The sequence below is a fragment of the Oculina patagonica genome, chromosome 5 (assembly GCF_052425735.1).
Source record: "Oculina patagonica isolate OP01 chromosome 5, crgOcupat, whole genome shotgun sequence".
Lineage (NCBI taxonomy): Eukaryota > Metazoa > Cnidaria > Anthozoa > Scleractinia > Oculinidae > Oculina > Oculina patagonica.
Genome location: NC_135762.1, coordinates 33107036 through 33121314, shown reverse-complemented (window position 1 = coordinate 33121314; position 14279 = coordinate 33107036). Strand labels below are relative to the sequence as shown.

Genomic DNA, 14279 nt, shown 5'->3' with positions numbered 1-14279 from the left:
CATTCGTTTAAATTTTGGCATTTTCGTTTATAATAATTATTCCCTGTCGGTTAAAAAAGCAATTCTGTTCGATAGCGGATTTATGACAGCTAAAAAAAAATAATTTCCTTTTTTAGTTTGAAGAGTTAAGAAATTATATTCTGGGATAACCGTTTTATTGTGGATTTCCCATTGTAGGCAAATAAAAACAAAGTATGTATTCACTTCCATTATAATATTTTATTTGTTGGGCCAACAACTAACCTGGCGCTCGAAAAAAAATGCAGGTTACCAGGGCAAACCTGCCTATATTAGTCTGACCTCACCTCACTGTAAGACCCCAGGTCCCAGTTGTCCAAAGCGTGGATAACGCTATCCAGAAGATAAATTGCTATCCAGTATATAACTGTCATACAAAACCTACGTTGCTATCCACCGGAGAGTGATTTATCCGGTGGATAGCGTTATTCACCCTTTGAATAACCGGGGCCAGTACTAGATTTTGCATATAGGACGTGATCTACATAGGATCGTCGATCGTGATCTCTTTTCCCGTCTTTTTATGACCATGGCCCAGGGGCGTATCCAGCTTTCTGAACAGGTGTAGGCCTGGCCAATCGGAACCTAAAAGCCGCTTCGAGGAGGGGGGGGGGGGGAATTCGGGGGGTATACTACCAATAAAGGCCCCTTTACAGTTCATTTCTACAGCACCTAATTTTGGCATATAATAACAGAGACTGGATCAATTTCCACTCATTTCTAAATATATAAACGCACTTGTCTTTAACGGCACACACCTATCACTTCGTCTTGGCTACTCTAGAAGTCTCTCTCCAGGTGAGACGACTTGATGTGATAGCGAAATGTTAGATACGATATTTATAATGAATATGTCTTTCTATTTCACATTGAAAATGATTCAGCCTGAATTGCTCTATTGCACATCTTGAAAAAATATGAGTGGGCTAAACGATTTGTAGGACCGGGCTTACTGGTCTATAGGCTGGCTGCGTCCCGCCATCAGCTTCTTTTTAATTGCCCTAGGCCCCTGCCCTACAAAGAAGTAGTGGATGAAAAAGAGACGTATGCACACATTCGTATGAGAAACCGAAACGTAATTCAAACTGTGATGAAAAAAAACATATCACAAACTGACCAAATAACATTTTTTTTGTTTATTTCTCATTCTACAAGTTTTCACTGCCACAAAATTCAATGTCAGTTGATGCAAACCTATTTTCCTGTAATCCAAATAAATGATATTTGCAATGACATTTGTTTGAAATTTTTTGGAAACGTTCAACAAAGTTTGCAGGTTTTCTTGCAGTTTGCCCTGACGTAGTTGTGGAAGCTACAATATCGTGTCCAATTCCTGCACCTGCTGTCTTTGTCTTGACATCTCCCTTAAAAGAAGAAAAAATATAACGTTGACCTAAACTCTACCCATTTTTTGGCAACAACTTCACGTTACTGCTCTACATATGAATTCAGTTATGATCAAACTGGTCCAAAAGCAATAAACTAGATTTTCCCAACTTTTAGCTCAGATAGCGTGGCTGACCTAGCGCATTCAACTTTTACATTCGCAAAAGGGTTATCAGAATATTCTCCAAACAATTACGTAAGATTATAATTTTGTTAGTGGCCATCAACTATCGAAACACCCTTATTACAATTTTTCATGTCGTGTCCTTGCGTGTAACTTATAACTTCTGTATCTGTAGTTGAAGGTATTTGCCGTCAACTACAGTTACGGCGGTCATCCTTCCTCCTTCGTTTATCTTCGGCTATTTTGATATTGTCCGAGAACAACTAGTAATTGTTCTGGCCTGTTTCTCAGCGCTGGACACTTGGTGCTGAGTCTGAAAAAGAGTGTATGAAACTAAGAGCGTAGGCATTTAAAAAAAGTGTAAAGCATTTTTCTAAAAATCACCTCCAGCATTGCTAGTGCTAATACCCGCTCCTCCATCCCCTCGTCCAGCGCAAAGTGACTTGTACAGAAGGTTTGCCTGTTCCGCATCGATGGAACTTAAACCCCGCCGCTGACCAAGGGTGACCTATGAAAAGGTATCAGAATGTGCTGATATTACCCTAACAATAAGCCCCTTATGGGAAACAGCTATGGTGAGCAAGCCTTCGCTAACCAACAATTTTTTATATACAATTCCTCTTCAATTCCTCTACAATTCCTCTGCAATTCCTCTAGCGGTCTCAAATTTGGCTACCTTAGTAATTTCTACATGCTTTTTTTTTTTTATTTCTGGCAATCATTTTTTACTACTACTTATTTTCATGATTGACAAGGTGGCGTGACCGTGTCATGTAAAGAGCCTTTTGTTGACAGTGTAACCTAAAGAGAGGGCTCCAATAACTTCAAATCATGAGTCACGTCAATTTTTTTTAAAAATGTTTACGAATCACATATTTAACATATATAACGCTATTAAGGAAAATAAAGTTTTACTGATTAGTTACTTTGCATGGCCTTTACCTTTCGAAAGACTAGTAGCAAGGTATGTTTTCTCAGGCGTTAGAGCCGAGAGAACGCTTAATCCACATATGTTAAGTCCTTGACTTCTTACACGTGCTTTTTTTTAAATTTTATTTGTTAACATTATTGGCGCGCCTGTGATAGCATACCAAAGAGGGGAACGACCTTTTAAGCTCTATTGTTTTAAGAACAAAAGTTAAATCTACACCACAGCTGTTCTCTTCACTACAACTTTATTACAGATATTTTAACAGAGTTTTAGATAAAGTAACAACATACCCCTGGTTGCTTAGCAACTATCGTTGGTTTTCCGTTCTTGCTGAACGCTTTGCTCCCATAATGCATCAAACTTCCATAGTCGTATTTTGTGCCAAGAGCATCAATCGTAGATCTGGGGTACTTGTGAAAATTAAACTTGTTCTCTAAAATAAATTTGTCTGTTATTATGGATATTTACTGAGTTAAAATGACAGAATATTTTCAAATTGGCCTTCTAGTATTCAACGGGGTTAAAATATAAACAGAACAAATATTACAATAAATAAATGCAAATCAATATGTGACGTTTATAAGTGACGTAAGAACCTTGGAACGAGAGAACCTGGGAACGAGGTTAAAACCTCGTGCGAATTCGGTCGATCTGTTTTTAGTGTGTTTGTTCGATCGGTTACTGTATTATTCGAGTAGACAGCCAAATAAAAGGACATTGGTGGATTTATTGTCGGTTCTTCTGCCTGGCAACATTTGGCGACCCTGCCAGGACCGATGTTCAACCGATGTTCTGCGTTTGTTTGGTGTGGAGACCGTGATCAAAGCGAAGGAATGCCGATCGAAGAAATGGTGAAAATGGCGGTAAATTGTGGTTTGCGAATCCTTTAATTGCACTGGAACATAAGCTGATGTGGTAACAAGAAGAAAGATGATGGATTCAGAGCTCGAAGAACTGCAACTTCAAGTTGAGGGAGGAATTTGTAAGCTCCCGATCGTGGAAATGGAGCAGTTAGCGGAGCATGTGGGTTTGGAATCAAAGGAATACAAAGGAAAGAGTAAGCTTGCCATGTCGCGGATCGTTCGTGCAAAAGTTGGAGTTGAGCTTGGACAAACGGAAAGTAAAGTTGAATATCTTACGGAACTTAAGAATTTCATTGCTGGGACGCCACCACCACTCGAAGAAACAGGACAAAACGAAGAAGAATCTGTAAAACCGAAAATGGAATACGAAGCACTATGTAAACAATTCGAGGAAATGATGGAGTCGTACAAGAAGAAAATGGAGCAGGCTTCAGTAAAGCAGGAGGACACAAAATCACCAAAAGAAGGTAACGTGTCACTCGTTGATGTAAAAACTGCTCTTAGGAGAGATTTTAAGATCATGGGTGTTATTGGAGGAGAGGAACAAAAGGACAGATTGTCCTTCGTTAGTTTAATTCGCCAAATAGATGCAGGGCGTGAGAAAGGATATAAAGAACGGGAGATAATTGATGCATTTATTCGTGCTATTAGCCCCAGCTTGAAGTTGAGATCTTACTTAGAAACCATGAAAGAGCTTACCTTGGCAAAACTAAGGCAGATGTTAAGAGCCCATTACAAGCAGAAGTCAGGTACTGAACTGTACCAAGAACTAACAACAATGTGCCAATCACCGAAGGAAACTCCCCAAGACATCTTAATCAGGGCCCTTGATCTAAGACAACAGGTTCTCTTTGCATCGCAAGCTGAGGGTGGTGCTGTAAAATATGAATCATCTCTGGTTCATCCCTTGTTTCTGCATGCTGTTGAAACTGGCCTACAAGATGAATCTGTCCGTAACAAATTGCGGCCGTTCCTCCAGAAAGTAGATGTTACTGATGAAGAGTTAATGGAACAAATCAACGTGGTTGTATCTGAAGAGTCAGAGCGAAAGGGTAAGCTTGGAGCTACCAATCACAAAAACATCAGAGTAAATTGTTTGGAAGTTGAAGGCGAGCAGACCGAATCAGGTGATCAACCGCAGCCCAAAAAGCCTGGGTCAAAAAAGGAAGCGAAGTCTGACAGGCCTGACAGATTAATGGTCACCCTTGAGGCTGTCCAATCGGATATTGCTGTCTTGAAAGAAGCTATGGCTTCCCAGAATACCAAAGAGAGAGACAGAGTTCACTTTAGGCAACCATTTGAGAACCAAAGGAGACGTGTCTGCCCAGCATGCCAAACAGCAAACCAAGAGTTCTGTGACCACTGTTTCCGCTGTGGTTCAAGTGACCATTTTGCACGAGGATGTCGCGGGGGTGCAGCCAACATACCAAATCAGGGAAACCAGAGGAGGCTACCACCGCGGGACAGGGAGTAGCTGATGACCACATTAAAAGGTCCCATGTTTGTGTTAACTGTAGCAGGAGAGGATTATCTTTAAAGCAATGTTCCAATTGTCATTCAGTGCATTACTGTTCTCAGAAATGCCAAAGAGCCCACTGGATTAAGCATTATAAGCAGTTGTGTAGTGCAATCAAGTATCTGTCTAACGAGGAGAAAAGAGATGTTTCTGACAGTGGCATGTATGTTAGTCACCTAACACCAAACCAGCATGCTAAAGTTGCAAAATTGGTGGGAAAGAGATGTATGGTTCAGTGTGTTATGAACAATGTTCAAACTGAAGCATTATGGGACACTGGTGCCCAAGTTTCTATTGTTTCCAAGGATTGGATTGCTGAGAACCTGCCTACAGCTGAGAGTCGTCAAATGGATGAACTGCTTAATGACAAAGGACTTGATCTGAAAGCAGCTAATGGTACAGAAATCCCATACGAAGGATGGATTGAAGTTTCTTTCAAACTAATGACCTCAGATGACAAACATGGAATGTCAGTACCCTTCCTGATCTCAACAGAAGCTATGGATCACCCTATTATTGGATACAATGTAATTGAAGAAATTGTGAGAAACCCTGTTAGTGAGCCACCAAGCAATTATGAAGAGACTTTGGTCAATGCCTTGAGCTCAAGCCTTCCAAATGCAAAGCAGGAGAATGTTAAAGCTTTGGTTGGTCTCATTAGGACTAGCACCCCAAGTGAACTGTGTAGTGTTAAAGTAACAAAAAGGGATGTGGTAGTTCCGAAGAATGAGACAGTAGTAGTAACTTGTTCTGTTAATACTGGCCCAACTGAATCAAGACTTCCAGTGTTGTTTGAACCAGATGTTGAATCACTATGCATATGGCCATCAGGACTTGAGGTCCCTGAAACATTAGTAACTATCAGAGGTGGTGCTTCATCACGTGTCAAAATTCAAGTGAGAAATACCACAGACCATGACATCACGTTGAGGAACAGGACAGTGTTAGGCAAGCTCCAGCTAGTCAAATCTGTAACACCATTAGAAGTAAGAAAGAGAGAGGATGAAGAAAGTTCAGCAGACTGTGTTCCTTCTAGTGACAAATCATCAGAGGAGGGAGAAGAGCCCGACTTGCAATCAGATGCAACTGTAATGAAGGAATGTCAAAGTGACACTAGCAATCCACCTCCAGATGTTGATTTAGGAGATTTGACAGAAGATCAGAAAATTGCAGTAGTGAACATGCTCAAAGAGGAAGCAGATTCCTTTTCGAAAGATGATGATGATGTAGGGAGCGCGGAAGGTCTGCAACTCAAAATTAACCTGTCCGACAATCGTCCAGTCCAGAAAAACTATACAGCTATTCCAAAGCCTTTGTATCCAGAAGTGAAGCAACATGTTGAAGACTTACTCAACCGTGGATGGGTGCGGAAGTCACGCTCAGCCTACTCATCGCCAGTAGTTTGTGTGCGGAAAAAGGACGGTTCTTTAAGACTGTGTGTGGACTTTCGTGAGCTGAACAGGCGAACAGTACCGGACCGACATCCGCTTCCTCGGGTACAAACAACCATTGAGAATCTTGGAGGGCACAAGTTGTTTTCTCTTCTGGACCAAGGAAATGCTTATCACCAGGGATTTATCAGCCCTCAATGTCAACACATGACTGCATTTGTAACACCGTGGGGCCTGTACGAGTGGGTGAGGATCCCATTCGGTCTCAGAAATGCTCCTGGAGAATTTCAGAGATTTATGGAGGACTGTTTGGAAGGACTTAGAGATGAAATTTGCGTGCCTTATTTGGATGATGTGATTGTTTTCAGCAGAACCTTTGAGGAGCACATAGAAAATGTTCGAACAGTTTTGAGGAGGCTACGTGAACACGGAATAAAGCTGAAAGCCAGAAAATGCAAGATGTTCAAGAAGGAGGTCAATTACCTGGGGAGGATTGTTTCTGCTGACGGATATCGAGTCGATCCTTCAAATGTTAAGGCGGTTTTGGCACTCAAAGAGACTAAACCCAAGGCTGTTGGCGATGTGAGAAAACTCCTGGGCTTGTTGGGGTATTACCGAAAATACATACAGGACTTCTCCAGAATTGCACAGCCTCTCTTCGAACTCTTGAAAGCACCCGGGGTCAAGACTAGCAGGCATCCTAATCAAACAGAAAGGCGTAGTCAGAAAGGAAATGGGACACAAGCGTCATCCAGGCATGCAATTGTTTGGACACAAGAACATCAAGGAGTGTTAGAGAAACTTGTGGACTGTCTGGCTAACCCGCCAATTCTTGGTTATCCAGATTATGATCTCCCATTTGTACTACACACAGATGCGTCGAATGAAGGGCTGGGAGCAGTGCTTTATCAGCGGCAGTCTGGTAAAATGCGTGTAATAGGATATGGATCTAAAACACTCACTCCTGCAGAGAAAAATTATCACCTTCATTCTGGAAAGTTAGAGTTTTTAGCTTTGAAATGGGCTATCTGTGAACAGTTCAGGGACTATCTGTACTACGCACCATCATTCACAGTTTACACGGACAACAATCCCCTGACGTATGTGTTATCGACAGCGAAACTTAATTCAACCGGACATCGCTGGGTGTCAGAGCTGGCTGATTACAATTTTGAGATAAAGTACAGACCTGGTAAAGCAAACAAAGATGCTGACACCTTGTCAAGAATTCCTTTGGACATCAACCAGTACATTCCTACTTGTACACAAGAGACTTCACAGGATGTGATCAGTGCAACTTTGTCTGGTGTGAAGGCACTTCAGAACGGTGATACGGTCTGGATAACAGCAGTCAGTGATAGAACAGATGCGTCGAACCTCGACTCTAATCTTCTTGATTCCAGGAATTACCATCAAATCGAGCCTCAAGTCATTCTGACAGCTCAGAAACAAGACCCAAGTATTGGCAGAGTCATTGCATACAAACTCAATGGACACAAACCAGCAATCCATGAAATCTCTAGAGAACTACCCCATACAAGAAAGTTGCTACGTGAATGGCCGAAGCTTGAAATTGGAAGCGATGGGCTCTTGAGAAGAAAGTGTGGACAGAATTTACAGCTGGTGTTGCCAAAGCAATTTCCCCGCCTGGTCTACAAGGAGCTGCATCAAGAGATGGGTCATTTGGGGGCAGAGAGAGTACTTCAGCTAGCCCGCTAGAGATTTTACTGGCCCTACATGCAGCGAGACATTACTCACTTCGTGACCAAGGTGTGCAGTTGTCTGAAGCAAAGGCGACCAAACGTCTCTACACGTGCTCCTCTCCACCCTATTGTCACCAATGCACCGTTTCAGTTAATTTCTATTGATTACCTGCACCTGGAAAGAAGCTCTGGTGGGTATGAATACATTCTGGTCATTGTTGACCACTTCACACGATTTGCGCAGGCGTATCCTACTAGGAATAAGTCAGCTCGGACAGCAGCCGACAAGCTCTACAACGATTTCATACTTCGCTTCGGATTGCCAGCCCGTATTCTGCACGATCAGGGAAGAGAATTTGAAAACAATTTGTTTCACCAGTTGCAGCAGTCGTGTGGAATGATACGTTCAAGGACCACGCCCTACCATCCACAGTGTAATGGTAAAGCAGAGAGATTCAACCAGACATTGTTGTCAATGTTATGGACACTACCTGAAGAAAAGAAATCTAAGTGGTCGGAGTATGTGCCCAAGGTTGTACATGCCTACAATTGTACCAAAAGTGAATCAACTGGGTTTTCACCGTTTTACCTATTGTTTGGGAGGTCACCACGCCTGCCAGTGGATCTGATATTTGGACCTTCTTTAGAGGAAGCTAACGTGACCCACACAGAATATGCAGACAAGTGGAAAGTTGCTATGAAGGAAGCATATTCATTGGCTCTAAAGAACACCTCCAAGTCTGCAACTGATGGCAAACGACAGTATGACCGTAAAGTGAGATTTTCAAATCTGCAACCCGGGGACAGAGTATTGGTCCGAAATTTGTCAGAGCGTGGTGGGCCGGGAAAACTCCGGTCGTATTGGGAACAGAAAATACATGTTGTAAGAGAGCAGAAAGGGGACTTACCCATCTACCAGGTGAGCCCAGAGGGGGACCCAGACAAGACAAGAGTACTACACAGAAATCTCTTATTGCCATGTGACTTCCTCCATGCAGATACTCAGGAGTTCGTGCAGCAGCCAGTCCAAGTGAGGAGGAGCACATCTGTTCGTACTAGGCAGCACAAAGAGAGAGGTCATCAACCTAACCATAATGAGAGCGACAGTGAAGATGAGGAGGAGGTCCTACCTGGCCTGGTACCCAGAGATTTGGACACACTGCCACTTCTAACATCTACGACAGGACCTGAGGAAGTTAGCGAAGAACACTCAGAATATGCTGAGGATGGAGCCATGCCTGAAGGAATGGAGGAAGGACCAAACCATGATGAGACTTCAGCAAGCACCCCTGAACCGGAACAAGAGGTTGAACCAGGTCAAGAATTCCAACCAGAACAACAGCCACAATTGGATCCTGAACTAGACCAACAGCTAGAGTTGGATCCTAGACCAGAACAGCAGCCAGAACCAGAACAAGTTTCAGAACCAAATCGGCCCCAGCGTGTTCGTCAGCCACCAAGGATGTTTACATACAATACCCTGGGACAGCCAACCATATGCAGTGTTCAAACTGGTTCCAATCTTGTACCTGGATGGTGGTATCCACCTTTCCAACCACCAAAGATGTTACCTACACACCAGTACCATGCACCACCCTGTTATGTTCCTTTGGTGTACCCACCCTATATGCAGATGATGTACGCGTGATGCATCCAGATTTATTGACTGTTTAAGACTCTTAATGACGTTGTTGTTGAACAGATATTTATTGTATTATTTGTGGAATTATTAGTCTTTTCTTTTGTGCTGCCATGCCTTGCAAATGGGCAAATAAGTGATATAGTTATTCAAGAACTATGACTGTGCCATCTTTAAGTTATGAGTGAACATGGATAGATTTTTCAAGATTTGTATTTTCCTAAGTTTTGTTTGTATGAAGTTGCTGACATTGGGCCTGATCAACCCACATAATGCAAGGAAGAAACGCGTTTGCAACATTTTTCATAAGTTATTTCTTTAAAAAAATCAATTTTGTTCAACTGGGAGTTATTTTCTCAACTAAACGAATTTTGTTTTTAACTATGGGTTAAAATCTAGACGAGGCAAGTGCCGCGTCTTGCCTCTTGCTAGTTACGGCCCTGACTAGAGATGATTTGCAGCAAATGTTCACAAACTTATTAATGGTTCGCCAAGTTAAAACAAAGGAAACCATAAAAGTGACTTTTAGTCGCATGAGTAGATATATCAAACATTGGAGAGAGTGTTTCATTTCATTTCCAAACACCGCGAAATACATAAAAAATACTCCGCTACGTGTTGTATTTTTAACTCCCTTTACGATGTTTGGAAATAGGATGAAGCACTCTCCCTTGTTTTTGATATATTACTAGCCTGCGAGCAGGCTCCTGATCCGATGCGAGCCGAGAAGAGCCTTGGGGAGGAATTACTACTTATAAAATTGTGAATCACCAATTCTTACTTTCAGTTATGTTTTCCCACAATATGGTGACGTAATTATCTCTGTCCGGACGAGATTGTTCATGGTAGAAACTAATAGCATGCCCTGGAGAAAACAAGTTTGAGATATTTATCAGCAATCTGGTTCAGGCCTAGCCTGAAATTTAGACGTCTTTCTCTGGTCGCTACTCCCAAGGTTCAGACGTCTCTTCTCGGGAGTAGCAACCAGAGAAATACGTCTGAAATTCAGACTAGTTAAGGCCTGTCCATAAATTCCAATCACAATCAAGCTTGGCAATTATTTTACATTCTTGTAAATTGCAATGTAGCCTACGTTGCTGCTAAACGGAGGCCCAGTTTGTCTGCAACGCAGGCTACAAGAAAAGTTGACCATTCTTGAGATGTTAAAACGAGGTCATGTTTTGTTAAAGGTTTAGTACTAAAAGCAGCTAAGTAAACTGAGCAAAACCAGACGCATAACGGTTGAGGTTTTCGTTCACTCTTTGTTGTTGTTGTTTTACCCTCTTACTGGTTTGCCACCCAAAAAAGACCCGAGTTGTTTATTGTTCTCTTGCCTACTGTGCGAAACCGTTTATACGAGAAAGAAGAACAATTGAGTAAGACTAATTTTCGTATAAAAGATTTTGCCGGGTTTTATAGGAGGCTTCGTTTTGGAACAAAGACAATCAAAAGATAATTCGGGCATTGCTTTTTGCCAAATAATACATTATTGACTTAACAGTGCCACTCGAGATCCCTGTGACATTTACTCATATCTCGGCGGAAACATATTGCTAAAATATCAGTAACTTCGTGATTTGGAATAATTCATATATCTTGAACGATCTTGAACGATAGACATTTTGGCCCAGTCTCCCACACCCCAATTTTGAAAGTTTAACCTGCGTCTGACCATCACTGGACTAGTTTCTTCAACATTGTTCGAAATCGAGCGAAAGCAAAACAAGTGTGTCATTGAACGGGGAAGTAGAGAAACAGACTAACCAATTTCGTGAGCAACAGTTCCCCTGTACCAGCATCCTCGAGCAAGATTGACATACTGACGCCTCCCAGTCCTTCCTACGTAAGATGAGCACCTAAATACAGCAAATTAAGTTATTGCGGGTCATAATGTCCCGCGGGACATTAGAATCCACAATTGACCTGCTCCCAAAGTATCAAGGCTTTATAGCTCAGTGGGTGGAGCAACGCACCGGTATTCGCGAAGGTCATGGGTTCAAATCCCGTTGTAGCCTTGAATTTTTTTTCAGGCCTTAAAATGCAATTGCTTAAATTGCTTTCACACTGCGAGGGTCATTTTATTCATTTCATATCTTGGACTGTTATGAATAAAGTACAAACCACTCTGTTGATATTAAATGGCTGGACTTCCCAAGAATTTTTTCAGCTTTGGCAAAAAGATCTTTTTACTTCTAGATCGTTGTCCTTTTAAAATCAAAACGGCGAAAATGTATACCCCATTTCAGGCCGGTTAAAAAAACATTTCTTTATATCTTAGACCAAAAATTCCCATCAAAACCATACCCTACATTAGAGCACATGCGCGGACGTCACATTAACGAGAATTAAAATATATAAAAAATAATCATTTTATTTAAGTTTCAATGTATCTAGCACTGATGTGCGAATTGGGGACACTGTAATATCAATTTTAACCTTCCAAATGACAACAAAACAGTAAATAAATTAAAAATACAGCAAGGCAGTTTTAACTATAATCATCGTGTTCCTACATACTAGCTTTTTGGCAAGTTAAATGAATTGCATTTGTATTTTCTGTGCAATGAGGGTTAAAATAGTCCCACTTGGCCATTTTAGTATTCTTCATACAAATAATAACAACAACTTCAATGCGGAAAAGGAATCGGGAGAGAACAGGACGCTAGCGCAAAACGGGAGGCGCGAGGGACCCTCTTACCCAATCGTACTTCGCACTCGCGTTCACTTCGCTCGATGTTTTTTATCGAATTCTTTTGCGTTGAAGAATACATTGGTCAGTTATGAACATTCTGGTGGAAAATTTATGCTACAAATCATTTCAACTGCAATCATAATTTGGCTGCAGTATCTTGATTCAACAGAACCCTTTTATAACCATCGGTTAAAGATGGGTTGGAAGAGTATTACGTGTCCTGTTTATTAAGAAAACCTGCTTTAAATTGACTTTATTTTTTTTTAAAGGTAGTTGAATATTGATCAAGTGTGTTTACCCGCTGCCTCTCTTGAATGCAATAAAGGCGTCTTCATTTGTTCTTTTCTTGAAGCGAATGCAAGTTTTTGTCGTCCATTCTTCAAGTCCTGCCTTAATGGCGGCCACAGCTCGAGAATCGCTCGCTAAAAAGAGCACAGCAGTAGTAAAGTTTTCTTTGTTTAGAGGAAGGTGCCTATTGCAGAACAACCCAAGTACGTTTTCTCTTCTTCAATAAAATTACCAACTAAAGATATGTTAATGTGTGTGTGTTTGTGTGTGATTCCCCTCTCAAGTTGAAGTTCTGACTCACACAGAAATGTATATTTTCTTGAACGAAATTGATCGTATTGCAAAAATAGCTGACATATTTGTTTAAATTATTACGTTTGGACGCTTTAAACCTCGTATACATACAAAATTATTGGTTGTGTTTTATCAGATCTCTAAACTTGACCATAAGGGTCCAATTTAGAACACGAAACAAATTTGAATATGAAACATAAATATTTATGAAGAGCTTACCCAGGTCTGATTGGATTTCATACGCTACGATGCCATCTGGCCACAGTCTGTTCCTAACTGAGCCTCGTTTCAGAGAGCTGTCAACATCCAATCCCATCTCGGCCTCCAAGCGCTGCTCCGGAGTAAGAATCATGTCTCCCTCGAAAAGATTGGGATCATGGACCCCCAAATTCTCTGTAATGCGTATGTAACATGTTTTATCACCATTTGATTGCGAAAACAACAGCATCAAAACCATCCTCATGGACTGAGTTATGGTTATAGATCGTTGACACAACACTTTACAATTCAGCCATTGATTTGAGAAACCAGAAAAGGCATGGGAACTAGTTCTTTAATAACAAAGCCAACATGTCAATATAAACAGATGCGATCAAGGCTGGTAATTAGCGTCTACTATAGTGGTAAAATCAAACGAGGTAGAGCTAAAGCTCACTAAATGTCTTTTTTCACAATGGCAAACTATTGTCAGCAAAGCAAGCATCTTTCACTGTTCTTTAAAGGCTGACGAATGACAAATGCTTCATTAGACAAGTTGCACGCAAGGGAAAATTACTAATGCGAACGACAAAATCTGATTGTTAACTATTTTTTTATATATCACCTTCCTTTTAACTTCTACCCTGCTATTTTTTGTAACCAAATAACTATTCATTTTGATCGGTAACTACCCAAATGTTACACTGATACATATTCAGTGCGACGTGCACTGTTTCAAGTTTGTTCATTCCCATTGTTTTAACTTTGAGAGGAGGAAAACATTGAATTATTGTTAAATTTCACATGTATACTGTGGGCTTATATAACCATTCCAACCTTCCCTGTTCTTTGCAGCCTATTATTGTTTCTAAGGTTTTATTTCTAACGAAATAGTTCACTGTTTCCTTTAAACAAAGAACTCTTTGAATACTGAGTATGGGTTCATGCAAAAATCGCCCCCGACAACTAGACAGGGAGCTCTCCCATTCATCAAAAAATTACACTTCGTTGCTTCAGGTTAGTTGTGAAGAGAAACAGGTCTTACCATCAGGATTTTCTGACGCGCCAAACACTGCTCTGATCAACAAAACCACGCGAAGCCACTTCATGATGTCAGCTCCTCTGCGCGGTTAAGACGTTGTTAAATATTCTTTTTTTATATTGTTTGGTGTTGCATGATATCTCACAGGACGTTGTGCAATAATGATTAGCATAAGAAGAAACTGATAAGAGTGG

At 41.1% G+C, this 14279-nt stretch overlaps 2 protein-coding genes across 2 annotated transcripts in view; one reads left to right on the top strand and one right to left on the bottom strand.

The window, feature by feature from the left end:
• The window catches only part of LOC144653754 (protein SpAN-like), a 177039-nt gene that overhangs the window by 17870 nt on the left and 144890 nt on the right, over positions 1 to 14279 (top strand). The gene's annotated exons all lie outside the window — the stretch shown is intronic.
• LOC144655149 (blastula protease 10-like) lies at positions 1194 to 14152 on the bottom strand. Its single transcript, XM_078515362.1, has 8 exons — positions 14089 to 14152; positions 13088 to 13238; positions 12562 to 12768; positions 11336 to 11427; positions 10353 to 10436; positions 2750 to 2892; positions 1913 to 2036; positions 1194 to 1382 (listed from the first exon to the last, which is right to left on the bottom strand). The coding sequence occupies exons 1-8, from the start codon at positions 14150 to 14152 to the stop codon at positions 1279 to 1281; spliced, it is 969 nt and encodes a 322-aa protein (XP_078371488.1). The 3' UTR covers positions 1194 to 1278.

What these genes read in the sequence shown, in the direction of transcription:
- LOC144655149 (XM_078515362.1), bottom strand. Translation starts at nt 14,152, where the DNA reads ATGAAGTGGCTTCGCGTGGTTTTGTTGATCAGAGCAGTGTTTGGCGCG. An exon ending in TAGTTGCTAAGCAACCAGGG is followed by an intron (nt 2,037 to 2,749) that starts GTATGTTGTTAC and finishes ACCTTTTCATAG; the next exon opens with GTCACCCTTGGTCAGCGGCG. An exon ending in TAGCACTAGCAATGCTGGAG is followed by an intron (nt 1,383 to 1,912) that starts GTGATTTTTAGA and finishes TCTTCTTTTAAG; the next exon opens with GGAGATGTCAAGACAAAGAC.